Source organism: Amblyomma americanum, chromosome 5 (assembly GCF_052857255.1).
Source record: "Amblyomma americanum isolate KBUSLIRL-KWMA chromosome 5, ASM5285725v1, whole genome shotgun sequence".
Classification (NCBI taxonomy): Eukaryota; Metazoa; Arthropoda; class Arachnida; order Ixodida; family Ixodidae; genus Amblyomma; species Amblyomma americanum.
In genome coordinates this window covers 84,382,644-84,401,334 of record NC_135501.1, presented here as the reverse complement: position 1 = coordinate 84,401,334, position 18,691 = coordinate 84,382,644, and the positions used below count along the sequence as shown (strand labels likewise).

The window sequence follows — 18,691 nt, the reverse complement described above, 5'->3', positions numbered from 1 at the left end:
CTCTCTTGCCAGTTAATGTAACTGGCAAGGGAACGCGTTCATCCTCGGGGTGAGACTGCTGCTGCACGGTGCCTCGCGGGAAAGCAAACTCAGGGGGCTGCAGGGCAGGTCCCCACATCCCCCCAACCTTAAATAGACCCACGCGCCTGAAAGTACATGCTATGGAGGAGTCTCCTGGTCTTCATGTCCTTGAGGCACGTCTTGCAGCTGAGGTCACGCCGACAGCGTCCACGCAGACTTCCGCGGGATTCCGAAGGCGGCGTGAAGGTCTCCGCTGGGATGACTCGTATGGCCCGCGGACTACCGTGTCCGCAGGCCCGCGAATCGAAGGCCGGTGGGAAAACTGCAGGCCAGGATCCTGCAGTAGTCGCCAGGGCAGCAGCAGCCGGAGGTGACTGCTGACTGGTCTCGCCACAGCTGCCCCGGATGGATGCGGCGAACAGGATACAGGCCGCTCCGTCGCAGCAGGTGGCAGCGAGACGATGTGCACCGGTCAGCAAGCCTGGGTGGCTCCACCGGATCTGCAAAATTGTCGAAACGCTCTCGGCGTGCCTTTAACGTAGGTCACGGGAGGGGAAACGGCATCCGCAAGGGCCTCGTGGCACAATGCCTAACTCGCTAGCAAAACGTGTCGGCGGCTGTGCAAACGCAAAGTTCGAGTGAACAAAGCCCTTTCTTGAGTTGAACGAGACTGCTCAGTTCGTGCGAGGTTACAAAAAAAACGGACGGGCAGCAAAGTGCGCCCCCTCTCAACGTCACGGTCCGGTGGTCATGTCTCTTTTAATGTGGTGCAGGCAGCTCCGAAAAGCCTCAGGCCTAACGACCACTCCGACAACGACCGTGACCACAACAAAGACCCGAAACGGGTTTTGTGCGCGCAGCCGCGAGGAGACATCAGCTTTGTGGGGTGGTCCTACCCCGCTCACTGCACAAAGCAGCTTCTGAGCGGTCGGCGCCCACCGTATCGGACGGTGTCGGAGCGCCCGGTGCCGAGCTGCAATACCAGCGAGCTCGTAGCGGCACCCGTGGCCCCAGGCCACCCGGCTCCCGGAGCCGCGACTCCCAGAGTCGAAAAAGAGATAGTAGAGAAAATATATACAGAAACTCGGACCACCCACACGGCTTCCGTACTCACTCGCTTCGGGCTCGGCGACTCCGCGGGTGCTAGGCCTCGAACTCCCTCGATGCGGACCAAGTCATTCTCACGAAGAAACTCCAGGAAAAAAAAATGTGCTGAGCATGTCGAAAAGTTCAAACATGCTGCAGCGCAATACACCTCGCACTCAAGAAAGCATGCCGCAGGTCCTAGCGATCAAAATTCACTCTAGGCCTAGCACTTGTCAAGTCCGGACAAAGAGCGTTCCTCGAACCGAACCGACAGTCGTCCAATGTTCCAAGAGCAGGCCCCACGTTGGGCGCCAAATGTGGGGTTTGACATGGGGAGATAAGTACTTTCTCCCCACTCAATCGCGGCTGACACGGTTCAAAGCCGCCCGGACCCCACCCCGTGATCGCGTACGCTACCGAGCGCTCGCCGACCATGGCGGGCCTTGCTCTGGGGGAACAAAGGAATGACACATTGGCTGACACAAACAGGCATTTATTGCTACAGAAACAATAACGCCAGCTAGCAACAAGGTACGCTAATGAATCGAGGGCGTCCGACTCACCAGCAAGGTTCCGAGCGAATGTTCGCCCGCGCTAGGGCAAGGGATATAAACTCCGCAGGCCGGACGGGACGAGTACGGGAGCAGGGCAGGTCCCCACACAGGAGCTCAATATTTTTCTCCCACTAATCTGTCAATGATTGTTCCCTGTTTGTCCAATACTTACAGTTAATCTCACTGGAATGAAATAATGAAGTATAGTACTTAAAGGAAAACTGCATTACGTAAATGGAGAGATAGAGAGAGAAACTTTATTATTGAAGAGAAATTCGAGGCACACCCTTGGGTCCCTGCTCCACACCACTGCACTCAAGTGTTTATGTCCCTAAGGTTCATAACACTGGCAGCCGACCGGCGGCGATGATCTGCACGGCCGGGTCCTCCCAGCGCAGCAGAATCTCCCAGTCCTCCCAGGTCTGGAGGTCCTCTGCGCCATGTGGGGGAGGCTCCGCCGAGCAGAGGGAGAGGATGTGGAGGGAAGAGGTGAAGGGTTCTTGGCAGTGTGTAAGCTCCACTTAGAACATGCAAATGTGAGGCTTAGTATAAGCTTGCATATCTTTGCCACTGACTTAGAATTGTGTAAAGAAAGTTAAGATCCCTTTGGCAACTTTCTCCCCCTTGGGTATGTTCGCAAATACTAGAACCTGAGCCTGGTCAACATCCTCAATTCCTCTTCTGTCTCCTGCCTCTCTCTTGCTCCCTGTGGAGTAGCTTTTTGTAGATGCTGCAAGCACACAGAATGTGCAGTTTTGCTTTTCAGTTGTATTACAAATGCTCAGAAGATTGTGATGTGAAATTACAAACGGGGCATGCGGAGAGGTTGTCACTGTGACTAATGCATCAGTTTCATACTTTCTTTTTTTATTGCGCCATCAGAAGACCGGGTTAGTGAAAGAGAAGCCTGTACACTTCAGTGTATCCCTTGATTTGCTAAACCAAGCTCTGCTCTGATGAACCACAGCAGCAGAATGAGTGTAGCTGCACGTGGCAAGCGTCGGTTGTCATTTCCACGTTTCTTTCAAGTACTCGTCTTGTCTGAGCCTTCCTCAAGTCTGCACAATAGCAGTTCAGTAACAGTTGCTGCTGGGTTAGTTGGTTCAACCTGACTTTTAGACTTTAAAAGCACATGTAGCATGGTGACAACACGAAAGGAGATATGAGAATTTTCGAACAGTGTCACTGTCACGCTGCATGTGTTTTGTCTGTTGGGTTTGATGCAACCTATATTTTTATTGTGCTGTGTCTAACTGGGCTCTAAAATGAGACAAGATGGCCAGGTGGCTTCATGTAGAAACACCTTCAAATGCAAACTGTTTGTGATAGCTGACAAGCAGAGACGTCACAAAAAAAGTACTTGAGTAAAACTTGCTGCTGGGCTATTTGTTGCATATTTCAAACAATATGGCTTCGTGTTTCGACTTAACATTGTGCTCGTCTTGTGCTGAGCAACCTTAGTATCGGGGGACATCACCGAAGCTGTTGCTGCTGCCACTCGCCCGAGCAGTAGCAGACCTCTGGTTACAGTTTTTCGATTCCTGTTGTAGCCGGCAGGTGGTGGTGTACAGCCTGGACAAGCTGCAAATTCTGGAGAGCGAGATGGCGAGTGGCGGTGCAGTGGCGGAGGATGTGGTCTACATGGGCCCCCACCTGTGGTTCCACCTGCACAACCGGGACCGACCTATCCTGCTTGTCCGACCGACGGCACGGCTCCGCCTGGTACTGACTTGGCAATTTTTCCTTTTCCAAAAATGCTTTCCTGTGCTCATTGTGATGCCAAGAACGTTCACGGGGAAGCGCATGTTTCCAGTATGATTTAATTGCTTAACATTAACTTGAAGGTCCCATTGGAGCTGAGGATGGGAGACAATGTGGTAAGGGTCGTTGTCATGGCAGTGGCTGTGGTGGTATCAATATGAGCCAGTTTGACTTGGTTGGCTGACATAACGTCTTGATGGCTGTTGAAGTCCAGCATGAATGTCCTGATCTGGTGACTCTGCACTTGAAACAGTTTGTTGTGGTCCAATATTAAGGGTCAGCGGATGGGAACATGCTAGGCAGATGCATAGCTGCATGAGCCCAGGTCCTGACCGAGGAACACAGACCGTGTTTCTGTGGTCAGCCAGGACTACAGGGCAGGGATTGTGAAATCGAATGGTGGAAACTTCTTGCGTGACAGCTGAGAAAATGCCAGGGAGGTGCATTCGGGTGGCATGAACTGGCGCAGCAGCTGAATAGACCAGGTCGGGCCCGAGATGTTCGGACAGATGTTCGGACTCTGTGCAGAATGCCTGCATGACCAGGTAGGTACTGACCAGTTCTGAGCCCATCGTTGGATTGCGTGGGGATACAGCATTTCGAAGTGAACAATGCTAAATACCAGTGGCATATATGCATCTGATCGCTTGTTTTTGTTGGTGCTAGATGGACAAACAGTCGGGCAGGCCAGCGGGCGGGTGTATGATAGAAAATTTGAACTCCCAAAAACATCTGTTGAGACTCCTTGAATTGATGTCAACTTTTCTTGAAAAAGTGTTTTCAGTACCTGAGTATATAGGGGATTTCTTCTTATTATTATTACTGCCATCAGACAAATGCCTGAGCTTGAATTGACATTTCTTGCAGTCCAAGTGTTTCTTTTTGTCACCACTCAAGAAGTCAGTTGGCTTTTGCTTTAACAGTTCTGACCAGCTTGTCTTGCATTTGGCTCTTGTTTGCACAAAACAGGGGCTTGGACTTGGCTTCGCCCAGGCACCACAATCTGAACCATTTCATCTTTGCTTCAGATGTGCTTCTCTAATCTTTCTCTCTCTGCCTTTCAGGAGGCCCCATCTGGCCCAAAGAGTGCGGCCCCACCCGAGGCCCAAGAGTTCTCCCTGGCTATTGTCCGCAGTCCAGCATACAGCAGCACCATTGAGTGCGTGGATCTGCTCAGAGCCCACTTCTCACGACCTAGGTGAGACAGCTCTGCTGCATAGGACGGTCACTGTTGCTTCTCGTGAGCATATGCATTTCGGCATAAGTTTTTGTACAGCGAAAAATCGTTAATTTGAACTTCATTAATTTGAATTTCTGAATAATTTGACCTGTATGACTTGCTCAGTTTATGCTCTGTTGAAGTCTGTACAAACCACAGCCTGTTGATTTGAATGTGAATGGGTTGCACCACTACGCCTTGGTGGCCTGGGCACGCGGTGAACAAAACAATGCTTTTGTGAGGCTGCGCTGCCTCAAAATTGGCAGGTGAGGTGTGAGGCCAGGTAAACGGGGGATGGGGGCGCTGTATCTTCACGTTAGCACCTGCATGGCAGTGGCAGCTAACTTCATGACCTCAGAGATTTGTACCTGGCTTGGTTTTAAGTGTTGATCTTGAAGGCTTCAGTAGCTTGCTGTGCTAGCTATTCCTGTTAAATGATGAATCACGCAAACAGCGACAAGTTACAGTGAATCAGAAACATTGCAGCGTCTGTGAAGCTGCGGTAGTGCAGGAAACACGATGTTTGTGAAATGAATAGATTGAAGCTTTCGTTGAAGTTTGCTGCACGCCTTTGCCTCGGCTTTCCAGTGCATTTTTCGTTGCATTCCATGCAATTGGCTGCAGCTGTAGTGGTCAACCTATACGGTGTGCCATGGTGTAGTGATTTAGAAATGTCTTCTGTCTGTGGTAATTATAGTGTCCTAATGCTTGAAGAGAATATTGAAACCATGCATGAAGTCGATGCCGGTGTGTTATGGGAACAGGATATTGCCAAAAAGCATGCTCATTGTTTTGGCAGTTTTGGCAGGAAAATTGGGTAATGCATATGTGGATGTCCTGGCCACTTTCTCTTTTGTACCTAAACAGTTGTGCCACTTCCGTTACTCCCAAGTGTGAATTTGCGAGTTGATGAGGTTGTACTGTCATTTTGGTCGAAAACAGCAGCCTTGCGACCATGCTGTCAGGTGGCGGCATGCCTCTGGTGCGACCCTCTACTGCACAAATTTGGACACATGAAGCGCTGCCCACTTCTTCAGTTGTGAGAATGAAGTTTTCTGCCAAGTTTGGGCTTTAGAACAGAAGTTGTTGGCCATTGCCTTCTGAGAAAGAAAGCACACGGTGATGAAACACTTTAGAACGAAAACTCATAGGTGATCCTTGGTGGATTGCTTAAATGCGTCAGAATTTTCTGTTGCTCCTGATCCTGTTGTAGTTCGATCTAAGCATATGACTCGGCAGCATTAATGGGTTAATGTACATATATGTGTGGAATCGGTCATTCTCTGCTTTGCATTCATAGATCCCTGCGAGTCCTCTTGCCACTCCTGGCGCTGTGGTGCAGCGGTTGAGCGGTGTACCACTGCCCTGCGATGGCAGGAGCTGCCACCAGTGGGGCTTGTGCAGCCCAGGTTGCTCTCCCTGAGCAACCTGTTGCAAACAAACATTAATTAATGGGGCACATACCACGGTAGTCAGGTTGCTTACAGTCTGATGGGCAGGTTGCCAGAGTGGCTCCGGCTGCTTTGACTGCGAGGCTTCAAACGGTCAGCGACACCAGACAGTTTTGTAGTGATAGCTACATTGCGGTAGCATTTCGAGCCTTCAGCGTGGCGACGTTGCCACGCTGTCACATGGTTGGTCACGTGATGCGGAGCAGCTGCCAGCGGCGCGGAGCCGTGGCTGATCACGCGGTTGGTCACGTGACCAGCCACGTGGTGCGGAGCAGCTGCTGCTGCCGGCGGAGTGGCGGCGAAACCGAGCTGCCACAGCTGTGCGCATGCGCCGTGTCAAGTGGGACGAAGATGAAACGGAGTGGTGAAGGACTGACTTTGCTATTCAACTGAGCAAGCTCTACTCGGCCAGATGTAGCCATCGCGTCATTCCAGGTTTAACCAGAGCTAAACCACCGCCAATTTTTTTTCCGACGTGAGGGTACTAATGCTCTCGGTTTAAAAGGAATTTGAATTATGACAAAGAGATGGTTTGGACTTTTCAATGAACACTATGTTTTTGAAAGGAGTATATCACAGCATTTGATGAGGTCCAGCCATAAGGCTGAGTGAGATGCAAAAATGCGTCATAAATGAAAAGGCTCATTTGTAACACAAACCACACACTTAAAGGGAAGCTGATGCACTTTTCGAAAAAATAAATTAGTTCTCTGCGGCATTTTATAGTTTCTAGTCCGCGGAAAAAGAATATACCATTCAAACAGAATGGAAATACACCCAGAAAGCTGTTTTTTTTAGAAGAAAACTCGCCCCATCACCTCAGGGCGCTGAGCGAACGCCGCTGTTGCCCGCGATTGGCTGGGACCGTCGTGACGTCATCCACGGGGATCTCCGGCCAGTACCTGCGGCATTGCTGTGTAGCGCATTGCTTCAGCTGGCTTAAGAACTAAGTTTTAAAATTATAGATAATTCAAGCAGTGTTGAACAGTGTGGACTCTCACCATACATGTTCGAGCCATCAGCAGCTTCAGAACACGGCAGAACCAACAATGGTACAGAGTGCGCTGGCATCGAAAGTCAAGTCGCGACATTTTCACGTGTTGGAAATCTCGATTTGTTTTGGTTTATGGGGGTCTAACGTTCCGAAGCGACTCAGGCTACCAGAGAAGCTGTAGTGGAGGGCTCCGGAAATTTCGACCACCTGAGGTTCTTTAATGTGCGCTGACATCGCACAGTACACGGGCCTCTAGAATTTCACCTTCATCGAAATTTGACCGCAACGGCCATGATCGTACCTGCGTCTTTCGGGTCAGTAGACGAGCGCCATGACCACTGAGCCACCGCGGTGCTGACTGATAACGTATGTTTTGCGTAGGTGCATGCGCGTGCATATCTTTTGGGCAGGTGCGTGTGCAAAAGCAATAAAACTGCGTCTAAATGTTGTTGTCTACCGCTTCTGCATAAAATCCTGGCCACCAACTTCTTGTAACGCCTCTAAACATGATCGAATTCAGATCACTGGCATGCTTACATGAGTCACGCGAGGGAAAGCATTTGTCTGTTCACTTGTTTATAGTGACGTACCTAATTACACCCGTCGCTCTCTTAGAGCAGCAAAAGAATGCCAGAACTGGATGAGTTAGAGTGGGTTCACTGCAGCGCGAAGAGACGAGACGACGGAGGAAGCTCTCGTGGTCACTATTCCTTCTGTCGCATGTTCGGGCTACGGTTAAACCACGAAACTTCTGCACTTACCTCAGTGCGTTTCTTTTTTTTTTTTCGCATGCTGGACACGCTTTTGAACGCTAATTATGTCTGCATTTCAGAGCTTGCAGTGCTGCTCATCAAAACTAGTGTGCTGCGAGATATAGCTGCTGCTGTTGTGTATCGAGGCAACCAGCACAATTACTTTTGGCAGGTATATTCGTACCGCGGCTCAACGACTTTGCCGTTCTGACTCAAGGACAAATTTGCCTGAATTCTGATGCCATTGTCGATCGTCAGCCATGACCAAGCGTTCATGAGGGCAAATGTTTGCATTGCTCAAGTGTACTAAATTGATATAATCGGTTTTTGGTAAGTTAGGTACAGCTGCATGTGCTGCTCGCTGATGAAAGATTAAGAAAATGGTTTCTGCTGCCAGGAGGTGTGAGCAATCAGGAAAAAGCAAAAAGGCACACAGTGCGTAACAAGCTCAGAAGAGTTCAAGACTGTGCCTCAGTATGGCAGTGCTGGAAGTGGGTTTAGCTCACATTGGATGCGAACCAGCTGGAAAAGGCAAAAAGTTTATTAACAGGTAAGGAAGTAATATTACGAAAAGAGAAATATTGATGTACATATTTTGTGCAGGCAGTTTCGGTATGCCGCATACCGCTAGTTTGTCTTGCTAACGTGGAACAGGCTGGGGGAGAACAACCGACGGATTCTACCAAGCTGTGCACTGAGCGCTGTTCGAAAGAAGTACCGTGCCAAAACTGGTTTATATACAGGCTTCAGGCATTACAGAGAACGCCCGAGCCAGAAAAAGCAATCGGCACTGCAGAAGGTTACGTTGATCTGTGGTTCGCCAAAGCGCGGGTCGCAGTGAAGCAAGTGCAGCCGGACGGCCGGCCGACTCTCCATGAATGGCATCACTTCCGCCAGTTCTCTCTCTCTGCCGTCCCCCCACCCGGCGCTTCCGGAAATGACGAGGGCGTGTCGGCGGCAGATTTTTAAGAAGCGATTGCAGCTCTGTTTGCGGACAGAACCGGGAAAAAATTTACACACATGATTTTCAAGGTCCCTTCTTCCCAACCACAAGCATTTCATGCAATTTGAAAACCGTTTCAGCTTCCCTTTAGCATTGGGTAGTCCCGCTCCGTTGGGGACCCAAAGTCTGTCGAACAGACGTCACCTCCATCACTGTCACTTTACCTGTAGCATGTTTTGGCTAGCACACAGTCGCATTTACCAAAATCATTTCTGTAAACATGTGCACAGTCTGCATGCCTGTTAAGCTTTTGACAGTGCAGCAGCACTCCATGCTGTCACCGTAACCGGTGCGGTGGCTCTGTAGTTAAGGCGCTTGGCTACTAAGCTGGAGTTGCCGAGTTCAGACCCGACCGCGGCGGCAGCGTTTCGATGGAGGTGAAACGCAAAGGCGCCGGCGTGCTGCGCACTGTCAGTGCATGTTAAAGATCCCCAGGTGGTCAAAATTATTCCGGAGCCCTCCACTACAGCACCTCTCTCTTCCTTTCTTCTTTCACTCTCCTTTATCCCTTCCCTTATGGGTGCGTTTGGTTCTAGTGTCTACCGAGATGTGAGACAGTTACTGCACCGTTTCTGTTTCTCAAAAACCACTAATTATCATCACAGTATTTAATTCACAAATAAGGTGCGATTGTTTGGCAAGCATCAAGTTCTAGTAGTACCTATTAAGGCAGCAAGCAACTTGAGGCTTTGTGTGCGTGCTGTGCATAATGTCGTTAACCTTGCATCGCAGCCGACTTGTGAAGATGTATGGCTGTTTTGTTCATTAATTTTCGACTTCTATGCATGCAGTTTTCAATATACAAATTTCGGTTAAATTTATTTTTTTGTGCCATTCTGTTTTTTGATGCAGATCTTGCGCCAGGGGAAATTTCACTTTCGTCACACCTTTACATTTTCTTTCGTGTAATGATCATTGTGCACTGCCAAGTGGTTTTGCATTGTCATAATTCCATGAGGCCACCTGTATGTGTTTGGTACCCTATATATATTCTTTCTTTGACGAGTGTCCAGCTCACAGATGAGGCCATGTGATAGGACAGGTGCACATAGCAGCTGACATAAATTACAGTAGCCGACGGGTAATTCGGACTCCAATAATTCGAACTTGTAGGATATTTCGGACTTCGGTGAGGCACTGTCAGTCATCCCAGAGAAGTGCATGCATATTCGCGACGAATATTTCGGACCTTAATAGTCTGAAAGTTCGATTTTTCGGACTAATTTCAGTCGCCTGTGGGCCAAAATCAGCCATCTTATTGGCTTTTCGCCGGCACAAAAGGCGCAAAAAAAGCCGCAATCTTGGATTGAGGTGTATTTACTCTGCAGTTGGATTGGCTTGGCATACTTTCGGTACCTCATTTTTGCCATTAGAGGCCCCTGCGATCCCTGACACTTCGAGGTGGCAGTAGGATCGTCATTGCCGTCAACTTGTTTTTGTCGCTAACATTGTCGCGGGCATTTATCACTTGTCTCATAGGTTGAAAATTGGAAAATTGGTTGGGGGAACGAAAGGGCGCAGTAACCGTCTCACGTCTCGGCAGACACCTGACACTGGGCATTAAGGGAAGGAATAACGGAGGGAGTGAAAGAACAAAGGAAGAAGAGGTGCCGTAGTGGAGGGCTCCGGAACAATTTCGACCACCTGGGGATCTTTAACGTGCACCGACATCGCACTGCACATGGGCGCCTTAGCGTTTCGCCTCCATCGAAATGCAGCCGTTGCCGTCGGGTTCAAACCCGGGTACTCCGAATCAGTAGCTGAGCTCCCTAACCACTGAGCCACCACGGCGGGTCATATACATTTGTCATTCGCTATTTCATCACTTTGATTTCTCTGACCACGTTGACCAAGTGGCGCTCTGTCTTCTCCAAGTTACATCCGTCCGCCGTTTTGTGATTGCGTCCGGCTGTTCCACCGCTTTGAACGAAAAGCGCCTTGTCTTTGCGTGTTTTACGAGTGGTGTGGCGCACAGTCGGGTTGTGGACAACATGGCCCCGCCGGGTCTGTCAGAGAAGCATGGGAAGTATTCGGCTGAATGCCATGACCTTGCTGTCTAGCGTGTATACAGTGAAAGCACAACTTTTGTCCATATACAGGCGCATATTGTTGTCAGCAAGAGAAATTTGCTGCAAGGTAAAATCGGTGACTTTTTAAAGCATATTTCATCACAATAAAGTGATTTTTTTGTACTTCACGAATTTTTCGGGCTGTTCGATTGTTCAGAGCATTTTTTGGGTCCCTTCGCTTCCGAAATATCGGTCGGCGACTGTACTAACATCTCTCTTAACACAGCTGTAGTAGACTATGTGCTGGAATATTTGGCTCATTCTTGCTCCCCACTGAACTTTGAGAATGTGCAGGCTGTGAAGACTTGCTCATTCCTGGGCCTTTCGATTCTTTCCAGATACATCTGTAAGGGTGACATCGTCACCGTCGACCTTCACAGTGAGTTCTGCTTTTGAATTCTCTGCATTTCACTTATACGTACTTCAGAAAACAAAAGTTAAACAAGCTGTGAGCGGTCAGAATACTTTGATCGCCTGTTTAGTGACAGTTCTGAGATGGTGCATGCTTTTGTGTGGTTCTTGTGGTAGGCGGGATTCTCTAGTTTCTCCTAACTTTTTAAAGTGAAAGCTTTACTAGCCTCATCTAACCAAGGTCATTGGCGCGCTACATTTTACCTGCAAGTGGAGGTGTGTCACCCACATGACATACCACGTGACTCGCCGTAGCTGCAGCCACGCTCCGCTGCCGTCGCCTCGCCAGCTGTGTTCACGTGACTAACCACGTGACTTGCCATTCACTTGGAGGGGAGATGGCGCCGCTCTCCCATTCATACACACACATTGCCGCCTCGCAGTTTCTTTCTATGGATGAAGCAAGTCAGTCAGGAAAGTCTACGCCGTTGGGCTGGTCTCGTACACGACAGGCTGAGTCTGATCATCCAGCTCACGCTGCCACTCATGCTTAGTATTTAGCTAGAGGCAGGGAAGTTCCAAGCTAGTGGCGGAGACCAGCGAAGAACGGTAGCGTCTACTGGCTCAACTGCGGCTGAAAGATGCCAAAAGGCAGCAGCGAACAGCTTTGGAGGCAGCCGCTGCTGCTTCTGCCTCTGCCACGACTTTGGCGATGGACGGAGAGGTTGAGTCTGACCCGGCTTGGCAACACAGTTTAACCACGCATAACAAAGCTTTCGCTTGCATAACCGGGCTTAACCGAGCTAAGCTGCAGCCATTTTTTTGCCTGACTTGCTTTTCTGCTTGCATATTGCATGCAGTAAGATATCGCGAAATATTTTAGGGAGAACTCCAGTGAAATCTGGAGTTCTGTAACAGCGCGGAATGGTAGACTATTTGTGTATGACTTTTAATATTAAAGGCTGAAGAGATGAAAATTGAAAACAAAGATTGGCATACGATGAAGACTGAGAAACAAACTAAGGTTTTCTTTTCCTGTTTGCTTGGTTTAAGCTTGAAAGCCGTATCTGTCAGCTCATCCTCTTCTGCATGGCTCTCTGAGCCTTGTGTTTCATATTTCTGGCTGGCTTACTTTCTTCAACATTTTGGAGTCCGTGTCAGCAAAAATATCTGAGGGCATATGCCTCCTGCTGTATTTGGTGCGGATGGTGTTTGTGACTGCAGGTGTCGTAGCAAAGCCTGTCATCCTTGCATAGCTATACGTTCTGTTGACAGCATTTGAAAACTACTCTGCATGCACCCTCTGCCATTGCTGCACCCATTTCCCAATTGTTAGTCGCATTTGTTAGTCACATTTTGCAGTTTGTTTATTTTTTAACAGGGCAGTTGACATTTGTGCTTGTGCGCCTTATCTGTACAAATGAAAAAACCAGTCACCAGCGAGCTTGGTCTCGGGAAACTGAACCCACGTAGCCATTTGAACCAGTCTCAACATTTGCCGGGTGAAAGCAGAACAGACGGTGTGGACAAGAGCTGTAGAGTAGTTTGTTCTGCTTTTTCTTGGCATATAACAATAACATTCCAGGCAGCCACGTGAGCTCAGTTCCTTGTAGCCAAAGTAATGCAGGTGCTAGCTTTTGTTTGTATTTACTCGATGGTCGACGTTGCTGTCAGGGCTAATTGCACTGTTAAAGGTGCACTAGAGAGGATTTTGAGCTCGTCTTTTTACCGCGGGAACTCTATCTACATGCTCCAAGCATTCTTAGAAATTGTTGTCCTTTGTGGTAAATTTCCCTGCTAAATCAAGTTAAACATCCCGGCTCCTGCCTTTTTCTTTTAACTGGCCTCTGAGAGTAGGAGGATCAACCAATGCGTGGAGTTCCGTTCAGCCAGTTGCGTGGCACCTTCGCTGTCGCTTTTGTTGTGTTTTTAGGTTTTCGTGAATAAACAGCTTTCAGTCGCAGACAACATAGCTGCAAATTGGGCCCACGGACTCTCTGCTTTGTGTGTCACTCCACTGATGGCAGAGCAGCAACCCATCACACGAGTGGCTAAAAGGCCCTCCACGCGTTGGCTGACTCCTACTTTTGGGGGTGAACAAAAGTCGGTCTTGCTGGCATTCGGATTGAGTCGATCAACATCAAACTCTACATGGATCTGACACTGGTACAAGCTGCAGGTCCAGTTCAGTCACAATCAAGCCTTATCTAGAGAAACCTGGAAACTGGATCTTGAACTGTCGTCGAACTGTTTGATCCCTGTCTTGGGCTGCTACCCTCGTGCTCAGGAAACATTTAAAGTCAAACTAAATATAAAGCCTCCAGAAGGTGTTCACAAGAATAGCAAAATTTTAAAAGTATACTTTGAATTATTTAGTGCGTCTCGAAACACCCTCGCGCCTACGATCAGAAGTGCTTTTCTTTACTTTTACTCAATTACAAACCCATTTGGGAACAAGGCCCAGTTGGGCGACCTAGGCTACCTTCTGCCTCATTTGCTTTGGCAGATATGTTCGCTTTGTTTGGTGTGTGGAATGACATTGTGTTCTGCCGTGCGCATTGGCTGTTTTGTTTTTACTTTTCTGCCTAAAAATGTAATGAATAAATTTGTTTGCCACCATTTGTGCAACTGCGCGTACGTGCAGTGCCTCCAGGAATTTTAGCAGGCCAAACGAGCTCTTAGCAGGCCAAATGAGCTCGGAACCTTAATTGAGTTCAGAAATGCTGGCATGACAGTAGTGTGTTAGGCCGTTGTAGCCAAGAGTCACTGATACATTTCTTGACAGTGGCACCTTGGCCTTAGGAAGCAGACCTCCTGGTAGGGACCTTGAACTTCACCTGGGCTAATGTCCACATTTTGCATGAAGGTGGCCTTCTTATAGCTGAAATTAAGGCTGGTGTAATCAAATGCCATGCATCTGCCATGCAGTGAAAGGGTCAAAAGTGATATTCGATATAGGCATTTGCATGTGCAGGAACAAACCTTGTCTAACTGGAATCCTTCTGCTTATCTTGTTCTCCACTGTGACAAGTAGCCCCTTGAAATTCCACAAGTTGACACCCTAGTACTAATTGTGACTAATTACAGATTCCTTACTTGTCCTAGCTGAGGGAAGAGATTTGGGGAATGTTGCAGTCGAAGGTGTCGCAATAATCCTGACCTTCTGACCACGTGGGGCTTTTCAGTGGGCAGTGAAATATTGGCACACAGCTGTTCCTGCAGTTTATCTCCATTTTTAAATGTTGTGACTGTAGTAGCCGCACATTGTATCTGCACACTAACGATAATTAGCAGAATGGGACAGGCACTGTGGCGGGTAAGGTGGTCCCCCAGGCATTCAGGTTAAGGGGGGGTTTCGGATGAAAAATTTTGTTATTTTCTCCAGCAGTTTGACATTATAAATTTTTTTTTGTGCTTGCCTAGAGTTGCTCTTCAATTTTAGCCAGAGGGATGGTTCGTGCGGTGACATTCTTCAAGTATTTTTGCCAACCTGATATTTTTTTCTACACTGACCATTATATTCATTCCCAATCATATTTGCTAGTGCTTGTTTTGACAGGACAGAGTAACACATACACACAGGACGGTCGCAGGACTGGCGTCTGTCCTGTGTGTATGTGTTACTCTGTCCTTGTGTCGAAACAAGCACTAGCAAATATGATTGTGAATGAGTTCCAACTAGCCCAGATTTCCGCTTTAATATGTATCTTTATAGTCGTGCTTGTATAAATGCACTTGTTATCGTCACGTGAACTAATTGCAGGGTAAAAAATCAAGGAAGTAATTCAGAAATAGAGATTGTCACTGTATAAATAATTTATAAAGGAACAAAATGCGACAAACCACATCAAAATCTGTGAAGCCATTCTCATGCTATGCTTTGTGCAAGCAGGGAAGTCGGGCCAAAAAATACTTTTAGAGAAAACTGGCATTGAAGTTGCACAAGCAGCCACATTTCGCTACCTGCGGTCACAAAAACATTTGTTAAAGTCGCATCTGGGCTGTTTTTGGGATGCAATTGAAAAGACCGTAAAGATGCCAAATCTGATGTTTTCCAAAATTTGATTCAAGATCTTTGCGATGTGATGCCCATGTCTCCCCCTTAAGGTGTGCGTCAATATTTTTCAGGCTCACCCTGCCCGGAGAAATACTTGCCAGATGGTTCATCACTAAGGTGCGCTTTTCACGTTTGAAAGCTTGTGAAGATGTGTGCGTGCGTATTTCTCATGCAATCTGTGTGGGGCCGTCTGAGCTTTGTCTTTGAGTGCTTCGATCTGAAGAGGGAGAATATTCAGCTGCTGGGCATGTATATAGCCTTTCCATGAGCAGTTATTGTGTGGATGTTCTTCACTGTGAATCTCAGAAGAACGAGCTGAATTTGATCTGGCCTTGAATGCCTACTTTACTGAGGCTAGTAAATAACTTGATTTAGAGATGGCTGTTCCACACTAGATCAGAGGTTTTCAAGCTGTGTTCCGTGGATCAATACTGACAATGTTAACAACGAGGCCAATTTGTTGATCCTGTTCCCAAAACGTATGCGCTACATAGAAAACACGAGGACAAAATGACGCATGAAACAAGCGCAAACTTGCAACCGTTTATTGCTTACTGAGGTGTGCCCCCTTCGATAAGTAATAAGGAGTTGCAAGTTTGCATTTGTGTCGTATGTCATTTTGTCCTCTAGTGTTTTTTAGGTAGCGCATATGTTTGGAAAGAGGATTACATGGGCCTGTCGGGCTCCCCAAGCGCTTTCATTGATGTGTGCATCAACCTCTTCTTGATCTAATTTACTTTGGATTAATCATCCTGTGGCTGCATATTGCAGAGTCTTTCACTATGCAGCCAGACATTATTACCTAGAGACCTGGTGGTTTAGGAGACCCTCTGTCACAGCAAGTTCATGCCTGTGTGACGCTCTCATGAACTTGTGACACCCCCACACAGCAGTGCTGTGTGGGGGTGTCACACGCCCCCATAGTGAGGGTGGTCCTTAGCCTTACAGTGCAGACTTAAGTGGTAGGGTTGTAATCTCCAGCTAGTCGGCATGATAGCTCTTGTCTGCAGCATACTGCACTGACTGTGTGTGAGAGCGGACAACTATGCTGCAAACTTTGCAAACCTTTCCTGATGTAGCTATCACTGCAGAAGAGCCCCAGTGTTTTGGTGGTGCTTGTTTCTGATGGGCGTCTGGTCTGCATGCTATTCTTTAGACTGGCAATCTTTGTTTGTAGGGAGGATGTGCATTAGTATTGGTGTGTTCTGGGTGCGCATCTATTTTTATCGCTTGTGTTTGTCTCTGTTCTTTGTTTCTTGTCCTGGTCGCAGTAAAAATATGTATGATTTGTGTATACATTCATGACTTCCATTTATAGGTGCACATTTTATACCCACGTTGGTAGAGATCACTTCTTGCAACTTTGCAGCTTTGAATTGGCAGGCAGGGCAATGATCCCCCTCGTTTTTAGCAATGCCGCTGTAGTACACAGCCTTAAAAATGTGGCCTGTGCTCTGGCCTAAATGTTTTTTCAGAGCCCCTTATGGTGTGTGGGCACATTCAGAAGCTTACTGTACAAGTATACAAGGTCACTATGGGCTCACGTTTACAAGTACTGTACAAACTTGCTATGTGAAAAGTGAAAAATTTTATTTGCTGCCAATGCCTGTTACCGATTCATTGAATGCATATGAGTGTATGAAACTGTATGCAAGCCTATGTAAAGTTGTGTAAAGAAACCATGCGTCCATGTGTAACAAGGCATACATGTAAAAATCTGTTGCTGCATCAACTATTCTGGTAAATGGAAAGTGGGAGAATGCTGCAGTGATCTTGAACATGGTATTTGATTTGCTGAGCCATTCACGTATTGAAGTTCATTTATTGAAACTCAATGGTAAATCATCATCATCATGAAACTCAGTGGCAAAATATCTTCCTTTAAATGAACTCAGTGTGGAATGAAAGACTTGAGATTTCAGTATTAAGTTTTTTCCAGTGTTCCAGTGTTTCCAGTGTTCAGCTTTGCGAGTGGTAAGCACCACACTGGCTTCTTGTTTGTTGCACAGGAACCATGTGGTGTTCTTCAAGGTCACTCAGCTGATGGGCCCGAACAATGCTGCTGGCTGTTTCTGTAGCGTCAACACCAGGCTCTATCAGGTGATTTGTCGTTTTTCCCGTTTTGCCCACGCACACCAGGGATGCACCAGGTGAAGTCCAGGATGCTTGCTTTGATGTCCCGGACGTATGGGTGCGAACAACAAGTGGGAAGATTGGGGTGTAAAACGTGCCTGGGTATTTCAGCAGCCGGTTAGGGGTGGCAGTTGGGGATAAATGATGCTCATGAAAAAATAAACACAGCAAGGCTTAACTGGGGTGTCCTAGCTAGAAATAAAAAGACTAACAACTGACCAAAACGGTGTGTCACATTATGGCTCAGGTGACACTAGGTGTCTTTTTTTCAGAATGCGCCGTGTTGTATCTGGACTACTCGTCCACCCTTGCACCATCATCATCGCTGCTGCAGTCCCAAAGCACATCGTTCTAACATCATTGTCCAGCGAAATCCCCCACTGCGCTAACAGCCGCACCACGACATTGCGTGGAACAGCCGAAAATATTGCCTCACAGCAGCCGCTATATTTTATCACTAGTTCTGAAACGTCGAAATTGTGGCCAGGCGCACCGTAGTTCGTTTCGTCAGCGTAAAGAATGAAAGCTATCTTGAATGTAATCGTGAGCAAGAGCCAAACGCTTACTGGCCCTAGCACACAAATAAAGATTGACGAAGCACTACATTAAAAACTGGTAAAACATGGCTGGTAGTCATTAAATGAGTCGAAAGAGAGCCAAAGAGAAGCTATGCTTGTGCGGTGTTGGCTCTTCCATCAGGTACCAGCACTCCCTGGAAGCACTGCCATTCCGAGTGGCAGTGCTGCTGTGATTGGAACAGTGGCCCTTCCCTCAACTATTGACATTCCCAACAGTGCCGAGTGTGCAGTTAAAAGCAAAAAAAAGAGAAAATCCTTCTGCACAAGTGCGCAGAATAGCCAGAGGCTACTGTGTAGAGTCGTAAAGCAGACAAAATTTCAACCATTGTGTGGCATCCCTGGTACTTGTTTGTCTCGCCTTTGTTTATAGTGCCATGCTTTGGTTTTATTGTTAGTTGACCCCCGCGTCGGCTTTCAAATAAAAAAAATAGTTCTACTTACAATCGTGTAAATACGGTATTTTTAATAGACACTGTTGATGAGACCAAAGCACCAATTCAACACCTGAATATGTTCGGCTATTTGAGTTAAGCGAGTTCAGATTATTGATAGTCCATTGTATTGTTGCTGTTAAACATGTCTGTGGCGCCCCTCCCCTAAACAAAAAAAAAAGTGGCTCTTGCTCTCTGCATCAGAAAAGGCATCGCAAAAGAAACTTTTTG

The 18,691-nt window shown here is 47.5% G+C and overlaps 1 protein-coding gene across 2 annotated transcripts in view; it reads left to right on the top strand.

Moving 5' to 3' along the window:
- The window catches only part of LOC144132573 (peroxisomal ATPase PEX6-like), a 72,598-nt gene that overhangs the window by 6,821 nt on the left and 47,086 nt on the right, over positions 1-18,691 (top strand). For both annotated transcript variants that reach the window (XM_077665065.1, XM_077665066.1), the window contains exons 4-8: positions 3,212-3,383; positions 4,487-4,620; positions 11,249-11,289; positions 15,390-15,435; positions 17,328-17,418. In XM_077665065.1, the coding sequence (XP_077521191.1) occupies positions 3,212-3,383; positions 4,487-4,620; positions 11,249-11,289; positions 15,390-15,435; positions 17,328-17,418 (484 nt within the window). The remainder of the gene's footprint in view (positions 1-3,211; positions 3,384-4,486; positions 4,621-11,248; positions 11,290-15,389; positions 15,436-17,327; positions 17,419-18,691) is intronic.